Genomic DNA, 24447 nt, shown 5'->3' with positions numbered 1-24447 from the left:
ACCACAGCATTGTGGTGATGGCTTGCTTCTATCCCACCAACCAGAGATGATTTCTAAACATTCTGGCTATAGCTGGAATGACAGGAATAAAAATTGATGCATTCAAAACATGTTGCTGAGGAAGAGGTTTGCAAATACCCTGGACAGACAGAAAGATGAATAAGGGGGCCCTTGATCAAATCAAGCCAGAGCTTTCCCTAGAAGCAAAAATGACCAAACTGAGGCTGTAAAACTTTGGGCGCATCACGAGAAGGCAAGGCTCCCTGGAGAAGACAATCATGCCAGGGAAAGTCAAGGGAGAAGAAAAGACCAAATAAGAGATGTATGGACTCAATAAAGGTAACCTTGAACTTAGAAGAGCAGAGCAGGGCTGCCAAGGACAGGAGCTTTTGGAGGGCTTCCACTCATGGGCTTGCCCTAAGTCAGAGGTGCTTTGATGGCACCTAACAGCAATAGCTGGGATAGACAGATAAAGAGTACCAATTCCATCAAATTTAGGAGAGGCTCTGGATGTGCTAACCTGATGCTTGGCTGCAGTAATGAGGCTTAACTGAGATGCTGTTGGTAATGCCAAGAAAAATCACTGGGGTGTACAATCCAAAGAACATGTAGCTTATTCAGACATGCAGGAATTACATGGGGCACACAGGCAGCCCCCAGAGGGACACCCAAGATGGGCTCTGCACAAAATGCTTTTATAACCTCTCAGTTACCTACAGTTTAGGGGAGGGAGGCGGTTTGCTAGAGGCACATGCGAGTAAAGCAATAGGCCCCATGTGATTAAGACTTCCAGGACAGCCATGCCTCACCCCAGCCTTCCCTAATCTTGTGCCTTCCAGAGCGTTTGGACTGCAACACCCAGAATTCCCAGGCACTGGCCTTGCTGGATGGGGATTTTGGGAGTTGTGGTCCAACTGCCCCTGAAGGCCATCGGGTTGGGGAAGGCTGCCTTAGCCCGTCTAAGGTGTACCTGGGGAGCAAGACTTGCAACATGGTCTTAGACCCCCCCCCCTTAAGCCTAAACAAGCTCCCGGCTTTCGTCAGCCATAGTATGGCAAGGCTTTCGCTCCTCTTGTCCTGCGACGAGGTGGTTCCTCTGAACAGATACCCGCCGCCAACCTGTCCGGGATGAGCTCCGGTGCAGAGCGCCTTCCCCTCCCTCCAATACCAGGCAGGTGTCACATTCCAGAGAAGGGCAAGACTTGCAAGACACGTTTGCTGCGCAGCGCAGGCGCAGACCAGTTTTTTTCCATCTTCCCCTCCCTCCCCCGTTACAATGAGGGAAAAAAATGTGGCGAAGGAACGTCGTATCCCTCTGTTGGAACTGGTTGGAGAGAAGGAGACGCACTGCGCACGCGCTCCGGCTGGCTCCTTGCGTAGCCCCATTCTTATTGGCCAATCGCTGTGCTTCGGAAAACGGCCGCCAATTGGCTGTTGAGAGAAAGAGCGTAGGAAGGCGGGGCTCGAGGGAGCGAAGCGGAAGCGTCTGTGGGTGGAGTACCGTTGACTAGTTGCGTGGGCGCATGCGGGCGCCGTGCGCCAAACGTCATTCCGGACGCGGTGACGCTAACGTGGTTGGGACGTGGTATCTTGCACATGCGCAGAAGCGGCCGCTTCTTAAGCGACTGTGGCGCTTCCTACTGGTTCTCTTCAGCCGGACGCGGGAGGCGGAGAGGCCGGGAGACGCGGCGAGGACAGCGGCCGAGGCGACCGGTGAGTGTCCCGCCCCTTCCGCTCCCCTTTCTTCGTGGAGGCCGTGGGGGGCCGCGGCCCTGGGGAGCGTTAGGAGGCCCCCGGTTGGGCCTGGCGTGGCTGGCCCCCTCCCGCCCTCACCCGCCTGGACGAGACTAGTCGTGGGCCTCGGAGGCAGCACGTCTTCGCGGGGCTGTCGGCAGGTGACAGGCGTTATTGATGTTAATTGTGCTGCCCTTGCCTAAGAATATTGTGCTGCTCTGAAGAAGCAGGAATTAATTAATAACCAGGCGTTGTGTAATTATCATTCATTTCTGGAGCATCGTTAATCAGTTAAATGTGCATGCACTTACTCGTCATGTTCAGCTGCTTAGCCAAAGGTGCATCTGCCCAGTTTGCAGAATTTTAAAAGCTCAGCTATGTAACCTCAAGGTTCTAAAATCCAATATATAGCATCATATACAAGTCATTTACATATACAAATACAAATCGTATACAAATCATATACAGAAACATTTCGATCAAAAAAACCCAGTATTGTTTGCAGCCTTGCTATTCACTGTGAGGTTTTAAGGAAACCTCGCTGAGTTCAGTGGGCTTACTCTGAGGCTGCAGGTTTGCTTATCTTCAGCGGAACTCTGCAGGTATATATAGCTATATAAAAATATGGATGGATGTAACAAATGGCCAGGCCATTTAGAATACAATCCTATGCAAAGTTAGACAGAAAAACTGTCTACAACTCACTGCATGCCCAGCCAGCATTCTGGGAGTTACAGGTTTTTTTCTGTCTAAACTTTTAAAGGATTGCGCCTGTGGTTAAAGGACTAGATTAATTGATTTTGAAATATTTTTCTCTATTAAAAGATGCCTCCAAGTACTCTGAAAGTGTATATTTAAAATTACAGTGCTCTTTTTAACACAAGCACTGGCCAAATTTGTAGGTAGAATCCAGGAGGGGTGTTTATATCCTTTTTATTCCAAAGATAATACCTCTTCTAAGGTATCTCTTGTGATCTATGTATGCATCATCTAAACACAGGGTGCAAGAATGCTTGTTTCCTTCAGGACAGCTGTTAAACCAGGTGCCAGGGTTAATACATGTATGTGCTCATCTATGAAATCTGTTACACGAGATGCCAGACACACATTGAAGAAAGATATGCAGGCAAGTTAAAAATTATATGATGCACTGCAAGCAGAAATCTTCCTGTCATAGTTTCTTTTCTCTTGTGTGGTTGGATGTTTGTTACATTTGCACATATACCGTACTATTCTTAACCTAACATCTGCCCACTTGAAAGAGAATGTCATGTTAATGTCATAAAAGAAATAATTTATTGCAAGTGCTTTATTTGAACATACATATTTCCATTGTGTCTAAGATCTGTAATCTTCACTCTTTTCAAATATTGGACTTTTGCCTCAACCTGTAATATAAGTACTACTTTTAATTTTTTACCATTTAACACAGCAATTCTGTGGCTGCTAGATGGCATCTAGATCGTAGAATTTGGATTCCTAGCTACCGCTTTGGAAAATTGCTCAGATAATTATTTCTCTCCTAGGTGGTATAGAAAGAACCACATTGGCTGCTTCTCTGATGTCATAAGAGTGTCCTTGGAAAAAGGGGAAAGGGGCCATTCTGGAGGGCAGGGAGGGGAGGAGATTGGTGCTGCCAAGTTACAGCTTAACTTGGCAGTGCCTCAGTCTCCTTCCCTCCCACTCCAGAGCGCCACACACAGAACAACTGAAATCAGCCATCTAACTCCTTCGTAGGATGGGAGGAATGCAGAGACAACCTTCAGTTCTGCACTCCTCTTGCCTTGTGGAGGAGGCCTGTAATCCCGCAAGTTTAAAGTTTTATAAATATTGTACCCTAAAAGGTGTGTCTTTCCTTTTTCCTCTGTCACTTACTCCCCAACTCTAGCCTTCTGCTACTATCACTGTCTAACTAATTAGCCTAGTAAATGCTAGTCACTGGGCCAAGTTGGGCCCCTGTAGTTTACTATCAGCTACTTTGGTTGAACGTTCTGTGGCCATGGCCCATCTCTGCCCCTTCAGGAAAACTTATTTATGTAGGGATTTCATGCTTTGCATCTGTGGTGTTAGGCACTGTATATATAATACCGAGAAGTAGTATGAGATTATAATGCTTGAGTTAGGCAAGTACCTATTTTGCACATCACAGAGAAATCAGACTGCTTAACCTAGGAATTTGTGGGGGCAAGCACAATCAAATTCAGACTTCGCTTTTGGAAACCAGGATGGTGACTTTGGGAAGCTTTCTCTTTCCCTACTTCAGAATTGGCATATGATTGTGATCCTTTGTCCGTAAATCTTCAAGATTAGTATACTAAGGTTATCTAACTTATTAGCTCTGAACAGAAATAGCAAAACATTCCCTTCTAAAAATTACCCATATTGAGCAGCTGCTGTAGCCCAATGCAGTCATGTAGCTGTTCATTCAGCAGTAAGTCTCATTTAGTCCAGCGGGATTGACTTCTCAGTGAGAAATTTTGGGACTGTTCCCACCTCTAGACTTCCTCAAATCTAGCTTAGTTGTATCTGCACCTGCTATTTTCTTGTCTTGATGTTCACTGGCAGTTAATGTTCAACTACCGCACTGACCTAAACTCTGACCAGAGCAAGTCCTTGTTTGAAGAACTGGCAGTTCCAGTACATTGCAAAGTCCAAATGGTGTTCTGCTTAAGAGCACACAAAAAAATCCTTTTAAACATCTTCTCAAAGGTGCCAGGATTTCCAGCTGATCCATACAGGACCCAGTGTGTTGTGCTCACTTTCCCCAAGACGGATGAGCGCCGAGTGTCTTGAACAGATCAGCCTTTGGCTGGTCCAGCAGGGCTCTCCTGGCTGGAGTTAACGGGACCCTGCTTTAGGCCGCCCAGCAGCCATTTTTAACCAGTAGTTTCCAGTTTTTTACTTCAAGGACTCCCATTGTCACATTAATTTGCCTGCTAAAGAACCATTATATGTCTGTCATGGGGGACTATGGTATATAAAAATCAAGTATTTAAGTGTTTTTTAAAAGATTAAATCATAGTTTAAAGAATTGTGTATAAAATACTGATGCTCTCATTTAAGAACAATATAGCTACAATTCAATCTTGTTGCAAACATGCTAAACTTTCACTTAGCCTGGTCGAATGTATTAGTGGCTCTATTTCACTTGCACGCACTGGGGTCTGGCTGCTTGTAACCTGAACTTAGAGGATTAGGGTTATGGGCATGAAGTGAAGAGTGTACTCTCCTTGCCTGCAAAACATTTACATGACTGATTTTGGCCATCTGAATTCTCTCTCTCTCTCTCTCTCTCTCTCTCTCTCTCTCTCTCTCTCACACACACACACACACACACACACACACACACACACACAGAAGAGAGACCAAAGCACTGCCAGGATTTCTCAAAAGACAATGGTGCCTCACTCCTCCACTTCGGTCTTCCATCTTTGGAGCCGAGCCAAGCCAGCACCAAAAGAACTGCACTGGCAGACCTTCAGCTGATGAAGTCCCTGCTTCACCTTCAGAAGGTTGTTCCAAGACTACAACTTGGGCACTGACCTATTTCAGGAACCCCAGTATTGTTCTCTGAGCAGTCAGTTTTGCCCCACTGTGTAGGAAATATATGAAAAATCAACTTTCCCCTTGAAACTTTAAGTCAATGACTTTCTCATGAATTAAATCAATATCATATCATTATTTTTGTGGAATGTTCATGCAGGAGTGTTCTCAGCCCCACAACTGCTCACCTGAACTAGAGCTGCAGATTGCAGGGGAAGTTCAGTAGAAGAGGACAAGCTTTCTTCCCAGAAAGAAGATTAATGTGTTCCTTGAAACACCGTTTGAAAAACTCTTGATTCACACAATAAATTTAGTTTACCTAATTGACTCGACCTAAACAGACTGCTGCTGCTTTTGTCCATCAGGCGCAAAATTGACACATGCAAACAAGACAGGTATGGGAAAGCTGCAGAAAGTGTTTTGCAATCCAGGGACTGTATCATGCCCCCTCTGCCTGATGAATGCCTAGCTGTATCCCCGCAGCCATTCTTCAGTTGCTGTGAATCCCAGCAGCAAGCTGTTTCAGCCCAGTCTATAAATTTGTCCAGTAAGTCAGCAGTCAGTACCTACGATTCTAGAGTGTGGATGAAAGGCAGGGCTCTTCCCCCACCTGGTATTACAAATCCACCCCACCCCCAAAAAATAAACCAGATAGAAATAATTTCTCTCCTAAAATGTGGTGGGAACAGGATACTTTGAATATGAGACTTAGCGTCCTCTGTATCTTAGAAATAGACTATTCTTAAAATAGCCCAAACTTTGTATGCTACAGTGCAGTAAATGTGTTGCAGCAATCTTCCTGTAATGAGATACGAGTAAGATCGCATGCTCAAAAAGGTTTGCTCCGTTCCATGTCTTAATTTGTCTCTATATGGATAGATCTCGCTTGTCGCATTTCCTGTGTACCTCAGCGTGAAGCCTGAAAGGTCCAAGAGAATGCAATGCAAAGCATCCCCAAGGCCGCCACAACCTTTTCTAGGTTACCTCTTGTTAGTTCCTCTACCCATGCCTTTCCCTGTGGAAACTCTGGCCCAGTTTAGGGAAACAGACTGTGTGGTGCTGCTGTGTGTGCCTGCAAGCTGATTCCCTTCCGCTCACCTGCTTCTACTTATGTAGCATGTTTTGGAGGCCCATGAGCAGGGTGGGGATATGATGGATTTCTCCTTGCTCTGCATCTCCAGGTCTGATGCTGTGTGGATTTAGCTGTCACAGCTGACAGTCATTGATAGACCTGTCCTCCTCCAAGAATGTTCCTAATTGCCTCGTAAGGACAGTGTCTTTGACCACGTAATGTTGTACCATTATTTGTAGTATGACAAAGTGCTTCCGTTTGTCTGTTCCGAACCTTTTGCCAATGGATATATTGATAAAACATCAGTGCTAACTTGCTCTTATTGAAACCAGTTAATATGATCACTTGATGTCTTCGCTGTCGGGCAATAAACTTGTCACTTAAGAAGCTTGATTCCCTTGATGAGTATGATGAGAAAAATTATGTGGGTGGTATCTTATCAGCTGCACTCCTATAATACAGCACTGGTAATTGTGCATAACTTAGAAGAAATGCCATTACTTTAATGAGTCTTGAGCAATGCATCCTGGAAGGAAGATGATCTCAAGGGTGATGTGAAATACTAACAGTGATCTCAATAGCAGGAGCAAGCACCCGAATCTGTAGCCGTATCTGCTTTGCTTGTACTCGGACCTAAGATTCCCTGACCAAAGCCAAAGCGTCAATAAGACACCCACTTAGAATTAAAGGATCCTGAGCCTAGAAATTTGTTGAATGTACCAGCTTGGAACTGAGTTCACAGACCTTCCACACACAAGCATAGGTCAACTCACCACAGCTTTCTTTATCTGAGCATATAATGTATGTGGGTGGGTGGGGGGTAAATATTTGGCAGAAATCCTTGCTGGCTTTCTGCAAATCACTGGAAGATTTACCCTGTTCCACTTTATATAATGCTTTGCTATGGAAGTCTGCAACTGCAAGCTCAGAAGGACTCATAGTTGTGCAAACAGAAAACCCAAATTATGGTTGAAGTGGGCAAGAGCCTGGCTTTAGGAACATAGTGCTCAGCTGTCTTAAGAGGAACATATTCCAGCCGCAGAATCTTGCAAAGAGTATTCTTGCAACGATCTGGGCTGTTCTGCTTGCTTATATTATCTGCACATTTCTGGTCTAACATCCAGTTTGCGCCGAAAGGCCACTGTTTTCTTTTGCTGCCAGTTCATTAGCATCATTAGGCAGTGGCTTCTCATGACTGTGATATGTTGCTTCCCACATGGGGAAATCTGATTTGTCATCCCAAGCGTGAACTCTGGAATCTTTCAGAACATTTTGCAGTGATTACACATCCCAGCTGGGTTATGTACACCTGACCCTGGCCTCATTCTAGGGGCACCACAAGGCGAATGCCATTGCACTTGAGAGCTTTTCGAGTGCTGCCGGGGTGAGTGTGTCGCTAGAACCTTTTGCTCCTGCTTTTCACCTGCGCATGGCTAGTCTTCAACAGAAATCTTCATGGAATGTGGTCCCAGCCCTTTGCTCCATTCCTTTGTGACTTCTGCTGAACTTCCGTTCACCGTGAGTAAAATGTAGATCAACCAATGAAATCCCCTCTGATTCTGAGAAAACAATTTGCTTTCTGGACATAAGCTGGATTTGTAAATAACTACGCACTGGTAAAAATTGCCAGCAGCTTTCCACTTGTGTATCTTTTGCACTATCAGGATAAGATAACTAGATAGGTTAGAGCATGGGTCTTCAAAGTACGGCCCAGGGGCTGGATTTGACCCGCCATGCCCATTTGGATTCACCGCCCACCTCGCAGGAGGCAGCGGTTTGCTCGCTCGGAGAAAACGTTCTCCAAGAGAGCAAGCCGCTGCCTCGTGCGCCGGACTCGCAGCGTGTGCCCACTCCCTCCTCCCCTCGCCTCCCCACGCTCCTTGCCGTGCACCCTGCCTCAGCGCACGTGCCCACACATGCCACCTCCGCCCCCTTGCCGGAGCGCCAGCACCACCTTTCCAGCCCCCACCCAGCACTGGCACCTTTCAACTGGCCCCCTGGTGAAAAAGTTTGAGGACCCCTGGGTTAGAGGGGTGGGCAGGGGTTCAGATCTAACATGAAGGAAGAGAGGGGTGTCTCATCTGAGCCACATGTCTAAGCTAGGCTGCACTCAGAGCAGAGGTGGAAGGGCAGATGTGCGTTTAAATTCATATTTAAATATACATTTGCTCTCTTCTAAGGAGGTCTTGATGCAGCCTTCTTGGGTGCCCTAGTCAGGCAGGAGGTACAGTATCGTCTGGTGGCCCCCACAGGTCTCTCATCTTCCTCCGCAGGCTCAGGATGGTGGCTTTTTAAAAGCGTATTTGTTCTTTTGCATTACTATCACCAGTGTGGACGTTTTGGAACATTTTGCCTTCATTATTGTCTGATGCTCTGTTTGGATGGGGATTTGGTTACGCTTGCTTAGATTACGTGCACTTCTGGTGTTAATTTGCCTTCCCTCCTTGCTTCTTCTCCCTCCCTTTTGCAAATTGACTCTGTGTGTGTGTGTGTGTGTGTGTGTGTGTGTGTGTGTGTGTGTGAGAGAGAGAGAGAGAGAGAGAGAGAGAGAGAGAGAGAGAGAGAGAGAGATAACCTGTTTTCCTACCAACCTGCATGCGTCTGAGGGTTTGTACCCTGGGAAAAGTTAATTGGAACCTTTGAAATACCCACGTGGTGATGGGGCACCTGGTCAAATCACTCACCTTTGAAGTCTTAAATGACCTTAAGGAGCACATTCTTCGGAATGGTCCCTCATATACTTTGACCAGCAGCTGAGGTGGGGTTCCCAGGGCCCCAGTGCGGGCGCACTCATGGAGGGGGCAGCGTTTGGGCACAGCGACATCGGGGCTTTTCCGGCCCTGGCTTGGATACTTCGTGATGTGCTTTCGCCCTTTGTACCCGTTTCGCCAGGTCAGTGGTGCTTTGAGGCATCAGCAGTGCCACAATCAGGACTGACTATCACACCTCCTGTGTAGTATTGCTTTTATTGAGGGTTGTTTTGTGTTAAAGTCCTCACACTTAGCCACCTAGGCTTCTGTGTTTGGGAAAGCACAACAGAGTTACAAACAAACGTTTTCTCTGTTCATCAGGGTACTCACTTAATTGTATGAAACAATGCATTTTTGAAATGGAAATTTGCCCCCGGAAGATACAGTAGCAGAAATGTTTCTGTTGCAGGTCACAATTGTAATGGAAAGCCCTTCATTGCCAACTACTGGTTACATTTTTTGAAATAATGGGGTGCGGATAGCCAGGCTTGTCGACGGCCTCCCGCTTGGTTGCTGCGGGCAAGTCACAGTCTCTTCCAGCCATCAAAGCACAGCAGCTTTCCAAAAGGTTGATTCTCCCCACGCCAACACACTTTTCAGACCGCAGATGATTAGCACAGCATGAGCAGACAAGCTCAGGACAAGATTTAGGAGAGGACTATTATTCTTCATTAACAGAAATTAGCCTTCCTCTCAGGGCGAGCACATCTCTCCCAAGATTTCTTCTTGCTGTCTTGGAGCCAGGGAGCTACTTCTTCCTACTCAAAGGTCCTATGTGCTTCCCACCCTAACACACCTGGTTTTCATGTTTCACTGGTATGCCTCACTCGTTCTCTCTTCTAGTTTTAGGCCCTGTGATCAATTCAGTTTGGCGGGCATCTTGCAAAGGAAGAGGAAGCGTCCTCCTTGTAATGTTCTGCTGCAGACTGAAGCCCAGCGTCCTTGGAATGAGCCTTGCTGCAGCCTGCGCGCAAGACTCAGAGCTGGTCCTTGCATTCTGGGGGCAAGGAGTCTAGCTCTGTAGGCCACGGCATTTCCTCCAATGCCGGGCAAGAGAAGGAGCCCACCTCAGCCTTGCAAAGAGACGTTTTGTGCCCCCAAGAACTCAAAGGGGTCTCCCCCTCCCCCTCCCCACTTCCTAGGAGCCACTCCCAGGTATATCTCTCCTTGCCTTTCCTACAACTCCTTCAGCAGCTGCTTGTGCATCCATCACATACCTGGTCAGTCTTCACAGTTTCTGCTTGTGCTGCAACCTCTTTCCAGCCTGGATCATGTGGGTTCTTTGCAAACCCAGGCCCACTGGAGGAAGGATGTGAACTTTGAAATGGCGACTGCAATAGGCCAGGGACCTGCGGCACATGCAAGGTTACTGCTGGTTGACAGGAGAACTGATTGATCGCCCCGGAAACCGCTTTCTGCCTTCCTCAGGACTCTCAGGGCACTGGCCTCGCCTGCTCCCCCCCCCCCCCCATCATGTTTTTGCTGCTGCCCTTTGACAGCCTGGTGGTTAACCTGCTGGGTATTTCCCTGACCGTCCTCTTCACCCTTCTCTTGGTTTTCATCATTGTGCCAGCCATCTTTGGTGTTTCCTTCGGCATCCGCCAACTGTACATGAAAACCCTGCTGCAGATCTTCCAGGTGAGTCATGCTATTTGACATTCCTGTGGGAGAATGGTGTGCTCTGGGACGAGGGCACAGCAACAGGCCGCGGCAAACTGATGGCTCCGGGCTCGTCGGTGGTTGGCTGGAGTAAAGTGGGAGGCCTTCCGTCATTCTTTGTTTGGGCCACGGCTCCAGTTTCTGCTGCCAGTGCCAAGGCTTTGCCTTGGAACACGTGACGTAAGAGCTCAGGGCCGTCTCTGCCAAGTGCCGCTGACAAGGTCATTTCAGCATTACGCTGAACACTGGGGACTGGGGCAAGCTCCCAGGTCGGGGGGAAGCGTTGCCAGAGGGTGCCTGCCAGTTATCCTCCGGTGCCACTGGTGTCTCCTTGTACAAGTGAAGTCTTGGGGGTGCTGAGTATCGTCCTTTATAAAAGGACCAGGGCAGGGGTCTCTGTGCCACTGTGAACACAAAAGCCCCCTTGTACCTCCCAGATGGGTTGTTGTACCTGGCTTTGGTTGGGCTGGGTGGTAGGATGCAGGTGTATTGGTATATATCACATATATCATATGGCACAAGTGCTTGTCCATTAAAACAGTGTGCCATGTTGAGAGTGACAAGGGGGCAGGTGGGTGCAAGTGTCTCCACGTCTCTTCTTTATTTTAAATTCTTTTAATTTAAAATCCTGTGATTCTTCTGCCTTCCCTGGAAACTGAATGCACACCATGGTGATTCAGTTCTCCCTTGATTCAATGCTTTTGCCAGGCTTTTGAGTGGGCTGTGGCAAAGATATAATTAGCCTTTCCTTTCCTTGCATCTCTCCAGCCCTCCTTTCAGCAGGTTTCAGCACTGCATGTAACTCCTGTAATCCTGCCTTAAAATAATATTAACGTTTTTATTCTGAAATTGTTTTCAAACCAAAGTGTTACAGCAGACAATGTCAAAGGTTGGTTCTTCTTGCAGACCTTGTCTACAGTGAGAAGAAGAAAAAAAAAGGAAACTTAGAATCCTTGTATTAAAGCAATGTTTTCAAAGTCAATTGGGGGAACCTCCAGGGATGAAAAGAACCACACACAATATTGACCTTCGTGAATACTTTTAAAAACTTGTTCCCTTATTCCTCACTTTCATGACAAGGAAGAAGGTCAGCTCAAGTCAATGTGCTACTCTTAAAACTCTGCTTACTTGAATGTCTACTCTGCCCTAATTCAAAGAGTGTACAGCCCAGCTTTCTCTTACTATCATTTAAGGAATTGGTGCTTAAATGCAACTCCCAGCATTCCCGGCCTCAGACTCCTTGACTCTGAACAGCTTGCCATAATTAGCCAAATACTGGCATATCTATTTCAAAGCAATCTCTGGTATGCTTCACTGTCCCCAGCAAGATGTCTTTGTGATGGTGCGCTTCCTCCTTTGAGGTTTCCCAGGGAGAAGGCCTGAGGCTTCATGGAGCCACTTTTTTCCTCCCCTAAAAAGTGTCCCACAAGATCAGAACAAGGCCTACTAAGGTCCAGCATTTTGTTCCCCACAGCAGCCGGCTTCTGGGAAGCCCATGAGCAGAGAATGAGAATTCTGCTGCTGTTGTTTTCCAGCGTCTGGTACTCACAAGTCCACTGACTCTGAGAGCTTGGAGGGTAAATCTAGCCATCATGGCTATTGGCCATCAGGAGCCGCCTTGACCCCCGAGATCTTTCCATGGCAAGATCCCTGCCATGGAGTTTGCCTTTTTCACAACTGCGCTGAGTCAGCATTTCCATCAACCTGTCCACTGCAACTCCAGGCTTGCTTTCATTCACCGCTGGCTCGGAACACGTCAGTGTGCATGTAAAGTTAGGGTTATTTACCCCAGCGTGCATTGTGTAACTGTTGGAGAGCTGGACTGGGACTTGGGAGACCCAGACTCAAGTCTCTGCTCAGCCATGAAGCCCGCTGAATGACTTTGGGCCGGTCCATCCAACTTGGCAGGGTTCTTGTGAGCATAACATGAAGAAGACAAGGATCGTGTAAGCTGTGTCGGGTCCCGTGCAAGAAAACCTCATAATACTGCTTGCCAGTGGGACTTCCCAGCTGGGTGTGGATCCCGTCTGGGTAGTGCCTGACTTCTCCTCGGCATCTTTCAGGCCAGGAACTCCCCGAGAGGCTCTGCAGTGGCTGGAATTAATTTAAGGAGAGGAGCAAAACTCTGAAGTCAGCTGTCGGCAGTTTTTCCCCTTGAAGGGTGTTCCTTTAACTAATATGATAACCCTTATAAGTAAGCTGGCTTTGTCCTGATAAACATGCCCTGGCAATCCAAATTCTGCCAACCTTTAATTTAAATTGTGCAGAATTTATTTTGGAATGGGCGTAAGAAACTTGACAGGGAACTGAAAGTGCCTGCCCACTGGAAATGTTATCCAGCCGCTTCAATGGCTTCTGGTACGTCGACTGTTGCTCACTCTCTTTCAAGCCTGACTTTTAAGTGCTGGGAATGTGCTCGTTCCTTTTTTAATGGGAAAGCAGAGATTGTCAGGGAGTTTAAATGTGTGCTGTTGATGGGATTGCTGCAGGAATACCGCCCTCCTTATGAGGTCGTTGCTTAGGCCTGTGTTAGATTGAGGCGGTCAGATGAAGGGCGTCCAGGGGAACCGGCCAGGGTGAGCGCGTGCGGCCCTCTTGGAAGGGAGAGGTGTCCTTCGTGTAATGTGGAGGCATGCTGCATTCCGGCAATCATTGCCAGGGAGCTCCCAGCGAGGCGCATTTTTTGAGTGCAGGGGGGAATCGCTGGGGCAAAAAAAAAAAGCAGTTCCACATGACAGGACAAGGTAAGGGGCAGCTTTTTGTGGCCAGGCTCAATTAGCCACTTGGAAATGCCCAGTCTGCTGTGTCCAGCTGCCCTGGTAGAGTCCCCCCCCCCACCCGCACTGCCCCAGCCTCCCTGATGACCGATCCAAGCCTAAGCAAAAGACAGGAACAGAGCCGTGGCCCAGCCTGAATGCATGGGGCTTGCTGCTCATTTTTGCATAGCTCAGGCTGCAGTTTCAGAAATGGTGCAGTGGGGAGGCCTTTCCCTAAGCCAGGGGTCTCAAACTCGCAGCCCGCGGGCCAATGGCCGGGACGGGCGGGGCACGGGGGAGGGGCCCTGTGGCCTCCAAGCCTCCGGATGAGCGGCCCACCCCCACCGCGGGGGTGGGGTGCTTGATGCGGCCCAGCCTCGCCCAGACTCTACTTCCAGCGGCCCCCAGGTCAGTTGAGTTTGAGACCCCTGCCCTAAGCCTTCCAGGATTTGCAACGCTATCGTGCCGAAGCCTCTTCGACTGAGGGTCAGCACTTCCCTGTTTCTTAAACCTGTCACCTAGTGGGTCAGAATCTGCTTCAAGATGCTCTTTTAATCTCTGTCCAGTTTCACATCCTTTCCAGAGTTTAGTCGGGATGCCTCTGTTTACAGTTAACATTTTCTGCTGGAAGAAAAGCATTTGAAGGGGGGTGCAAAACCAAGCATGCATACAGCAACACCCAGCAGCAAACACCCAGTTTTCATTGATAAATCAGTCCGTTAAAACAGGCAAAACAACATTGCAGCCTAGTAAAAGAATTCATGACCAGAGTGAAACGCACCAGTGGAAAACATCTGATTTGCCAGTGCGGACAGCCTTTTGAAAGAGACTTTCACGTTGTCATCAACAACCTCGCTAGCCAAACCAGCTCACAAATGCTCTCTCTGTGCCCTCCACCCTTGCTGCCGAAAAGGAGCATGGAGCTGGGCTTCCCCAGAGTTCGTAGCGAAAAGGGACACGAGTAGGTGTGTGAAGAAACCAAGCGGCCGTATGCAGAGGCAGCGCACAGCTGAGTGCACTGAGTGGACGCGGGCCCCACAGCCCCTGCCTCTGCCCGTGATCCTGCGCACTGGAACTGCAGGGGCCTGAATCCCGTGTATTTATTGCATTTCTGTACTGCCCAGTATCCCAAAGAGTGTGACCAGTTTACAGTAGAACAAAACTGTAAAATACAATATAAAGCAATAATACTAAAACCCTTCACATACGCAACCAATCAACCATAGAAATCTCAAAGCCAGTTCAGACTTCTTGTATGTTCTCTTATGCCTGGGAATGAGGAAGGTCTTAACTTGGCTCCAGAACAATGACGGTGCTGGCATCACACAAGCCTCACTGGGGAGCATGTTCCGTCATAGTGGGGCCATCACGGAAAAGGCCCTCTTCCCTTGTCATCCTCCATATGCCTCAGAGGAGGCAAGTTGAGGAGGCGGGTGATGGACTCAGTCGATTGGCAGGTAGCATTTGTGGATAGACGATACTCGTGTCCCCATCCCTGAGCTTGCTCAGCCTGTCCTTAAGCCATCTAAGGTAACAGCCCATGCATTACATAGAGCATAGCAGGTCCCAGTGTTTCCTCCTCCGTATCTTGCAGTGGGCAACGCTGAGGATCGAACGTGGTGCCAAAGAGAAGAAGCATCCCCTTTACAAGCCCTATGTCAATGGTAAGAGCGACACTGCCTGCTCCCGGGGGCAAGGAGGGGCTCGGGTTTTCCTGTTGTCTGACCGGAGGGCTTGTGTCTGCACCAGGGATCATCGCAAAGGACCCCACGTCACTGGAGGAAGAGATCAAGGAGATCCGGCGGAGCGGCAGTAGCAAGTCCCTGGATGCCCCCGAGTTTGAGCTGTCCGACATCTTCTATTTCTGCCGCAAGGGCGTCGAGAGTATCATGGATGATGAGGTGACCAAGCGCTTCTCAGCAGAAGAGCTGGAGTCATGGAACTTGCTGAGCAGGACCAACTACAATTTCCACTACATCAGCCTGCGCCTGACGGTGCTCTGGGCTCTGGGTGTCTTCATCCGCTACTGCTTCCTGCTGCCGCTCAGGTAGGGTGGGGAGGCTGGGCCGCCAGTCTGGTGTCCCCTCAGGGATAAGCTTGGAGGTGAATGTTGGGTGGCAGTTGCCCCCGCGGCCTCCCCCAGGGAAGGTGGGAAGCCAGGGTGGCCGGTGGCCACGCCTCCCGGAGGTCCTTTGCAGGCCGATTCATGCACTGATTTAAAATACTGCTTGGCTGCCTTTCTGGGCAGGGGCCATCGCAGGCGGTGATCAGCAGAAGAGCACATAATTATAACCGGGAGCTGTTGAGCACACGATGAAAGCAGTGCTGGAAAGAGTGATGGGAACAAACGTTTCGAGGAAAGGCTGGAAGGAACAAATCTCTTTCCTGGGCCTCCTGACAGGCCTGTGGCCAGGGGCTTGCTGGGACCACCAGGATGCTCTCACAGGACGAGTGGGAAGGGCCTCCCTTGCAGGCCTTTCAGTGTGGGAGCTTTCGCGTCAGTGAAGACGCCCCCTCAAGTAATCTGGTCCCAAACCTTGGAGGCTTTCAGGGCTGAAACCAGCACTGGAAACTGGGCTCTGAAGTCAGACTGGTAGCCAGCGCAGTATAGATGTTGGCAGCCCACCTGCACTGCTCACCTGATCACGCGATGCGCCGCCCCTGCTGGCCCCTTAGGCAGCATCACGGAAGTGGCACCGGGCTGTCAGCAGCACGTGCGCCCCTGGGGGGCGGTTCCCCGCGAGCTGTGGGCCCACCCTTGCCTAGTGGAAGGCACTCCTGGGCATGGGCTTCCCCGGTTAGCACAGAATCCGGGAGAACTCCTAGGCCCAGGGGTGGCGCAGCCCCGTCCAAGTGCACTTGTGCAGCCCCGTCCATTCCCCAGCCCATGGCACCTCTGCCTTGCCTGGATTGATCGACGCAGAACAGCGTCGTGAGTTGGACGTGACCGGAGGAGGAAGCAGGCGGTGGAGCTCAGTGTTATCTGCATCTTGATAACATTTTGGTTCACTGTTCTGGCGACTTCCCCAGTAGCTTCATGTTGATGGTTAAAAAACAGAAGTGGCTGGACGGAACCGCTTAGCACCCCAGAGACAAGCAGTGGAGCAAAGCCCCCGCAGCACCTTCTGAGACCACACCTGCAGAAAACTGTCCTTCCCAAGCCCGAGCTGGAGCCCCACCCACACTTCAGCGCTGTTCTGCGTTCCCTGTTAAGTCATAAGCCAGGGCGCGCCAGTCGGTCTCTGTCCCAGGGCCAGTTCTGCAGCCTGATGGGGCTGTGTGTGAATGATAGCTCGACGTGGTGCCTCCTGTCTGTCTCTCCCTCCCTCCTGCAGGGTGGCCCTGGCGTTCACGGGCATTAGCCTCTTGGTGATCGGCACAACAGTGGTGGGCTACCTGCCCAATGGAAGGTGAGTTCTCCTGCAAGACTGCCAGTTGAGAGCAGCAAAGGTGCAAGCCGCCCTCAGTAGTTGGAGGAACGGAGTGGCTGCTGGCCTGCTGTGGGTCCGTTTCTCCACGTGCTTCTTCCAGGCCGTTCAGCAAGGGGTGAAAGGGGATGGGCGCCTTCTCCTGCGCAGTGCGGAGCTGCTGTCGGCTTGTCAAGAAAACTTGAGCCTCCGAACAAGAATCAGGAAGCCAGTTGGAAAAGGGAATTATGGAGACAAGAAGTGGAGCAGGAGCCAGAGGACAGAAGGGCAGAGCGTGTTTGCCAGCAGCTGCCCCTCCTGCCTTTAGCGTGGCATCTTGAGAGGCCGACTTCCCCCCAGAAAAGGAGGTTCCTTGGACATGCCTCTCCCGCCGCTGCTGCTTTTTGCAGGCCTGCAAGTCAAAGGTGTGAGCAGGAGAAGCCAGGCCACCCTTGCTCCACACCACAGCCGCCCACTGGCGGAGCCTCCACATCTCGCAAGGGGCAGGGGCCTCCTGCCTGCCCTTATCAGGATGGTAGACAGTGGAGACCTTCCTGACATTGCAGCCGGCTCTTTGCACCGGCCCTCGCCAGCGCAGCCATTAGTGAGGGTTGATGGGAATTGTAGGCTGAAACATCTGGAGGCCACACTTGTGAGGGGGAGCGGCCTGGAGCCTTGCCCCATTCAGTGTGTTATTTGGGGAGGGGAGGGGAGGGGCTTCTTTCTGTTCGAAAGCCATGCTTTCCAGGAAGTGGGCTTTCCAGGAAGAGGCTGCACTTGGGTGCCTGTGTGTTTAAAATGTTTTTGTACTGTTCTTGCTAGCCTTAACAGTTCTCTGGATGGTTTACAAAGTTAAAATGTAAGAAGAACTCATGCCAACAGTAAGCAAAAGCAAATTACAATAATCATCCATAGCAAGTATTCAGCAATTACAATAAAAGTCAAATATAAAAACTCCCAAAATAGATAAATAAAGGAAGTGGTAGGGCTCCTGCTTTGCACACAAAACAGTTGGTCATTCATGTCTCTTGGTAGGACTGGAAAAGCTCTGAGCTGAAGCCACACACAGCTTGTGCCACTAGCCCAGCTGGAGCTGCTGTCTGGCTCCAGAGAAGGCAGCTTGTTATGTGGCGGCATCAAAGGACCACTTCCAGGCAGTGGCACTAAAGACTGCCTGCTCTGTAGCCGTTGGAAAAGTGTGTTTCCACTCTCTCCTGCAGGCGTATCAACGCTGTTTGTCAGGAAGGGGCGTCACGTTCTGGGCATTGCCGCAGATAATGGCCTGACAGGGTGGTTTCTCTGCTGCTTTAGGTGCAAGGAGTTCCTGAGCAAGCACGTGCACCTGATGTGCTATCGGATCTGTGTGCGAGCCCTCACAGCGATCATCACCTACCACCACCGGTATGGCGCAGGCTGGTGGGAGTCCGTGGCACATGTGCCCAGGGAAGGGGAGCGCTGCCCCCGGGCCTGTGGGTGGGAGCAGAGCAGCTTTGCTGGAGGCGCGATTAACCACAGGCCCCAGTTTCTCGAGGCTTTCAGCTTCCTCCTCTTTTTCGAGGGACAGGTTCTAGAGCAGAGGTGTGCTTGAAAGTGGGTGGGCAAAGCCCAGTGAGATCTCAGGAAGCCGAAAGAGGCCGCGTGGGACGTCGGAGATCTGGGTTCCAGTACCCGCTTGGCCATGGAGCCAACTGGGTGGCTCTGAGCCAGTCGCAGACTCAGCCCAGCCTACCTCACAGGGTGGGTGTTGTGAGGATCAGATTGAGAGCAGGAGGAGGTGACTGAAGTAAGCCGCTTGAGTTCTTTGTAAGAAAAACTCTAGAAATCTAATGTGAGATGACGGAATGAGGTCCCGGGGGCCAGAGAGGTGGGTTGTCACCGTCCTGCTTAGCTCCTTCCTCTTTCCGGAAAGGCAGAATTGAGAGGAAAATGCTATTTAAACTAAGCTTGAGCTTCAGGATTGCTGTTGTTTAAGTTCAGAGCACACAGAGGCTTGGGTGGGATTGGTGCCATCATCCGAAGGGCCAGGCGCGGCTGATCCTTGTCCTGAAGGGCATCCATCCTAGGAGCAGAGGCGGGTGGAGCTGATCCGCCAGGGATTCACCCTAATCTCTCTCTGCCTTTCCTTCCAGGGAAAACAGACCCCGCAGTGGAGGAATCTGTGTGGCAAACCACACTTCCCCTATTGATGTCATAATCCTGGCCAGTGATGGCTACTATGCCATGGTGAGGATGGGGAATCGGGTCAGCGCATGCACGAGAGAGAGAGAGAGAGCACGCATGCAAGCGAGCAGAGTTCTGATGCACCCTCTTTCTTAAAAATTCCTAAATTCTGGAGAGTAAGCTCAGGCTCCTTTCCACTCCCTCACGCAGGTGGGCCAGGTCCAGGGGGGCCTGATGGGGGTGCTGCAGAGGGCCATGGTGAAGGCTTGCCCCCACGTCTGGTTTGAGCGCTCTGAGGTGAAGGATCGCCATCTAGTGGCTAAGAGGTGGGTATGCAACCCCCCGGCTGGTGCTCTATACTGAGCGAAGAGCGTGTGCAGGGGCTCGCGGCAGGCGTGTCAGGAAGACGAGTGTCGCCTTGGGATGGTGCCACTCTTCTACATTGTGCAGGCCGGGCACTTTGGAAGCCAGAACCCCGGGCCCCCACCGTGGCTGCTGAAATGCAGTGTGCACCCGGAACAGCCAGGCGCCTGCTTACCCTTGTCCTCCGCCACCTCTTCCTTTTCTCTCAGGCTGTCCGAGCACGCGCACGATAAAAGCAAGCTGCCCATCCTTATTTTCCCTGAAGGTAAGCAAGAATGAAAGGAGCCGAGTGGGGTCCGCAGGCCCGGAGGTGTTCCAGGGCCCTGATGGCAATGGAAGGAGAGGCCTCAAAGCCATAGAGCTAAGCAACTGTAGTAGAAGCCCCAGACCCGGACTCCTGGCGCCTAATGGGGAGCCGCCATTCGGGTGGGAAGTCTACTCTCTGCCGCGAAACGAGGCACTGCGCCCTGTCTCAACCCGGAGGTGCCTGCCATTCGGGCCACTTTGGGAATTGGGCTCTTTGATGGCAGCCCCCTCACGCTCACAACTCCTGGCCCCTGCAGCCGCCGTCCCTCGCTGCTTCCCTTCAGCTGCTGCCGCCCCCTCTCTCCGCAGGCACGTGCATCAACAACACCTCCGTGATGATGTTCAAGAAAGGGAGCTTCGAGATCAGTGCCACGGTTTATCCTGTGGCCATCAAGGTGGGCTCAGTCGCCACGTCGTGGGAGTGGAACGTGCCGCGAGGATAAGAGGGAGAGCCGCGCCGAAGGCGCTCCGAGCTCTCGGGAGGCAGATGTGGATACGGATCCCATCGGGAATGCTCCCCTTCCCCTGGCGCACGCTGCCCCTGGGCCAGGGGGTGGCAGGCCTGCTCACGCCGAGCCCGCCCTCTTGTCTTGCAGTACGACCCCCAGTTTGGGGACGCCTTTTTTAACAGCAGCAAGCACGGCATGGTGACCTACCTGCTGAGGATGATGAGCAGCTGGGCCATCGTTTGCAGCGTCTGGTACCTGCCTCCGATGACCAGGGAGGTGAGCGAGCGGGGCCTCGAGTGAGCGGGGGAGGTGGTGGCGGCCCCACCAGGGCCCTTCCGCAGACGCAGCCCTCTCTGCTCTCCCTTTCAGCCTGAGGAGGACGCCGTGCAGTTTGCCAATCGGGTGAAGTCGGCCATCGCTCGGCAGGGCGGCCTCGTGGATCTCCTGTGGTGAGTCCTGGAGCCGAGTCTGCCTGGCTGCTGACCCTGGGCTGGCGGGGAGGCTGGCTGAAGGGAGTGGCGACCGACGCGTGACCTGCTGAGTCAGGCGCTTGGGCCCTCTGGCCTGGCACGGCGACCGCTCCGGCCTCGGAGCATGTGCACTCCCACAGGGCACACCTCCAGACCGGAGGATCATCGGGACTCCCTCGCCCTCCAGCCCCTGCGGCTCCCCAGCTGCGAGCAAGAGACGTGTCTGGGGATGCTTTTCTCCTGTGCTTTTCAACAACCCCCGAGCTGCATCTGAGCAGGAGGAGCGGTCCTCCACTTGGAAGAGGGTGTGGGGGAAGCAGCGTGGGGATGCCATCGTGAACCGAACGGCTACTGAAGAGCGCCGTCCTACGCAGCTTTTCCCTCTCCTGCCCAGCAGGAGCCCACTTAAGCGGCTTATGAGGGCGGGAAGGTAGGAACTCTGCCTGGAGCACAGCTTGAGCTCCAGGCAGGTGTGAGAGCTGCCGGCCACGTGTGGCAGGCCTCCGGCAAGTCTGTGGAGCCTTCGTGGGGGTCAGCTGTGCCCAGGCATCTGGCACTCCGCACCTGGCACTCCACTCTCCTCTTAATGGCAGCTCTGTGGAAGATTCTTCCATTGGAAGCTTGCAGGGCTCAGGGCTGCTTCACATGTTAGCAATTCCCCTACACAGAAACCCTTCTGCAAAAACATGAAATCCGGGCCACTTTTAACCCATAAACCCCTGAAGCCCCTTGGACCAGGTTGCAGCACAGACCTGCCCAAGAGCCCAGCTTTTCCACAGCAGCCCTTCCTGCCATCCCTCCAGGTCTCTGTGAGGTGTCCGTGCACCCGAGGGTCAGTTTAGGCCTTTCTTCATAATCCGATTTTTGACTCGGGGCTTTTGTGAGTTCCGTTGTTTGCTCTGCCTGTTTGCATCATTTTCACTGTTTTCGGCATTCGCCACTCTGATCGCCTCAGGGAAGAAGCGTTGGCTGTAAACTGTTCCAATCTGTTGAGTAAAACCTGCGCCACGGCTGCATGTGCAAGCGTCCCCTCGTGCAGGCCCTCATCCGGAGATGCTTGGCCTGATTGCCACTTCCTCGCATGTGTACATGGTGCACAACATCCTCTGTGTGCCGCATGTGCGTGCATGCTTGCCGTCCCCCCCCACCACGCACACACGCAACTTTGTGTAGCTGTTGCCTGAAAACTTCTAGTTCTGTTCTAGAGTTGTGTGCTCCAAAACCTAAAGCCAGGGCCTGCGCTTCGTGGACGGTCGGTCCTAGAGCAGCGCATCCTTTATGCACAGGCAGTTCTGTGCAGGCCCCTGCTGGCGAGCGGCTACCAGTCCGAGCGGGCATGCTGAGGTAGATGGACCAATGGCCTGACTCTGGCTTAGGCAGCTCCCTGCATTTCGGGACTCCCCACAGAGTCAGCAGCTGGGAAGAGCCTCCAGGGCTTGGGACTCCTGCCTGCTGCTGTGCGGGGCCAGCCCAGAGCTTAGCGGTCCCGTCTGCAGGGGGAAAGTCCCGCATGCCCGCAGGCTGTGCCACCTGGAAGGTTCACGTGCTGGGCTCGCATACCGAAGTGGCTAAGTGTGGGCAGAATTTGCAGAGCGCCGCCTTCGTTCACTCCGTCCCCCGCCTGCCTGCACCTTTAGTTGTCTCCCTTCCTGGCCACCGTCTTCTCCCTTTCCCCCAGGGATGGAGGCCTGAAGAGGGAAAGGGTGAAGGACACCTTCCGAGAGGAGCAGCAGAAGCTCTACAGCAAGACCCTCCTGTGCAGCCACGAAGACCGGAGCCGCTCCTGAGCTTTCCGGCCTGGCTCCTGCTACACAGCCGGCCGCCCCCAGACCTCCTCGGCCTCGTGGCACCTGCCCCACCTGGAGCAGCATCGGGTCCTCCACCTTGGGCTGTCCTCCGTCAGCAGCCCTCCAGCAGAGCTGCCACAGGCATGCACAAGGAGAAGGCCCGTCTGCATCCTCCTGGCTTGGCAGGTTGTCCAGGCAGTGGCAGCCGGGGCCCCCCACCGCAGTCGGGGTGGCGACACGGGCCACCGCCTGGCCACGCATCCGCGCAAGTGTGCTGCAGGCATGCTTTTGCGTGGGCCGACATGGCTGTGAGAACAGCTGGGCATCTCCCTCCTGGGACAGACGCTTCTCGTAGCTCCCCATACACTTGGCCATCCTGGGGGAAAGGCACAGATCTCACTTTCCTCTTCCATTCCTCCCGCCTGCCCTCCGAAAAAGGAGACGAACAGACTGCAGCTGCATGGATTCAGCGGCATTTTATAATTAAATGATACAGAGGGAGATTTTGTGGTGTGCGTTCCCTCACTGCCTTTAAAAGAGAACGGCAGAGCTCAGAAACTGTGTACAATTTGAGTTCTTAGAACTGAGAAGGGACCTTGTTCAAAAGGTTCCTGGATAGGAAGGTGGAAACTCTTTCCCCTCCCTTTCCTTATGCATTTTTTTTTTCTTATTTTGTGAGGCGAGGAGCAGAATGGAGCAGAGCATAGTTTGCCAAAATTGGTTGCATGCAGAGATGGGATGACCCCGAAGTTAGGAAAAGATTTGGGGTACGGTCAGTGCAATGATGGCAGAAGAGACAGCTTTGACTCAGATGGACCTCTGCGGCTGGGGAACTTTATCCACTTACAGGGAGAGGCCATAAATAGCCATAGCCTGAACCACACACACACCCATATCTGACTTTCAAACTGATCCTTCCTAATTTTGGCTCAGAAGAGGCTTTTAGCATCTGCTGATGCAAGCAGGCACCTCCATCGCCGAACTCCTGAATCGAGAGCATGGGAAGCGTGAGAGGTGATGTTTTTTTTTAAATGGGTTTTAAGCAGTGTTCAGTCACATAAGTTTGTCCCTGCCCTTGCACCCCCTTCCACCCCCACTGCTGCTTGAGAGAGCTTTTAAGGCACCGCAGAGGCACTTGCTGTTAATAGTAAAGTCACATTAATAATATTTGTACTTACTTCTCTTCTGTTCCACCCAGTAACTGAAGCCTCAGGGCATCTCGCGAGTCCCAGGCCCCCGCCCTCTCCTCCGCACACGCTGCGGGGGAAGCACGAGAGCGTGGCTCGCTGCCAGCCGCAAGCTCGTCTTCCCCTTCCCCTTCCCCCTGCTGCCTTACCCTCCCTCTGCCCAGTGTTTCATCATAAGTTCTCCTGCTCATCCATAACGCAGCGCTGCGGAAACTCAGTAGTGAGAGGCTGGAAGGGCGATGCTTCCATTTCTCCGCCTGGAAGCCACCCTCTTGGCCTTTTCCCAGGCCAGATCCTTGATTGGCATCTAGCACACCACTTACCTCAATTCCTGGACTGTGGCGTGGATAGAATGGAAAAACCAAAGCCCCCTTGGGCTGATCTCCGTTTCCCTCTGATTTGCTTCGGAGCCGGGACTTCCTGGGAGCCTGCCGCAGAGCTGCAGTTGCTCCCCAGCCATCACCGCCAGCAGCATGTGCCCTTTCAGGTGTTCTGCCAGAGCCTCCTTTCAGTCTCGCCACCAGTGCTTGACCCCTTGGCCCTGGCCAGTCCGGCTGCACACGCTTGTGCATGCTGGCCGCTCACAGCAGGAGCAGACCCCCCTTGGAGCACGAGGTGACCTGCTTCGTCTGTGGAGCAGCACTTCTGCTCGGTGAATGTGCCCTGGTTGGCCACTCCGTTGCCGGTGCTCCAGTGCTCTTGCCCTCTGGAGAGAGCATTGCAGGCTCCCTCCGCCCCCCCCCAGTGGCTGCCCTGCTGCCTGGCAGGCCAATATGGAAATGAGCCTTCGAGATGCACAGCCCT

At 51.9% G+C, this 24447-nt stretch overlaps 1 protein-coding gene across 1 annotated transcript; it reads left to right on the top strand.

Moving 5' to 3' along the window:
- Positions 1-1611: 1611 nt before the first annotated feature.
- GPAT4 (glycerol-3-phosphate acyltransferase 4) lies at positions 1612-23623 on the top strand. Its single transcript, XM_044437497.1, has 13 exons — positions 1612-1713; positions 9943-10737; positions 15109-15178; positions 15264-15561; positions 16850-16924; positions 18233-18322; positions 19051-19144; positions 19292-19407; positions 19654-19709; positions 20060-20145; positions 20347-20475; positions 20569-20648; positions 22348-23623. Exons 2-13 carry the CDS (start codon positions 10573-10575, stop codon positions 22454-22456), a joined length of 1368 nt encoding a protein of 455 aa, XP_044293432.1. The 5' UTR covers positions 1612-1713; positions 9943-10572; the 3' UTR covers positions 22457-23623.
- Positions 23624-24447: the final 824 nt, after the last annotated feature.

This window comes from Varanus komodoensis, unplaced genomic scaffold (assembly GCF_004798865.1).
Source record: "Varanus komodoensis strain SLA01 unplaced genomic scaffold, ASM479886v1 scaffold30, whole genome shotgun sequence".
Taxonomy (NCBI): domain Eukaryota; kingdom Metazoa; phylum Chordata; class Lepidosauria; order Squamata; family Varanidae; genus Varanus; species Varanus komodoensis.
Note: the sequence above shows the minus strand (reverse complement) of the source record. Positions and strands in the feature narration are given on the sequence as shown.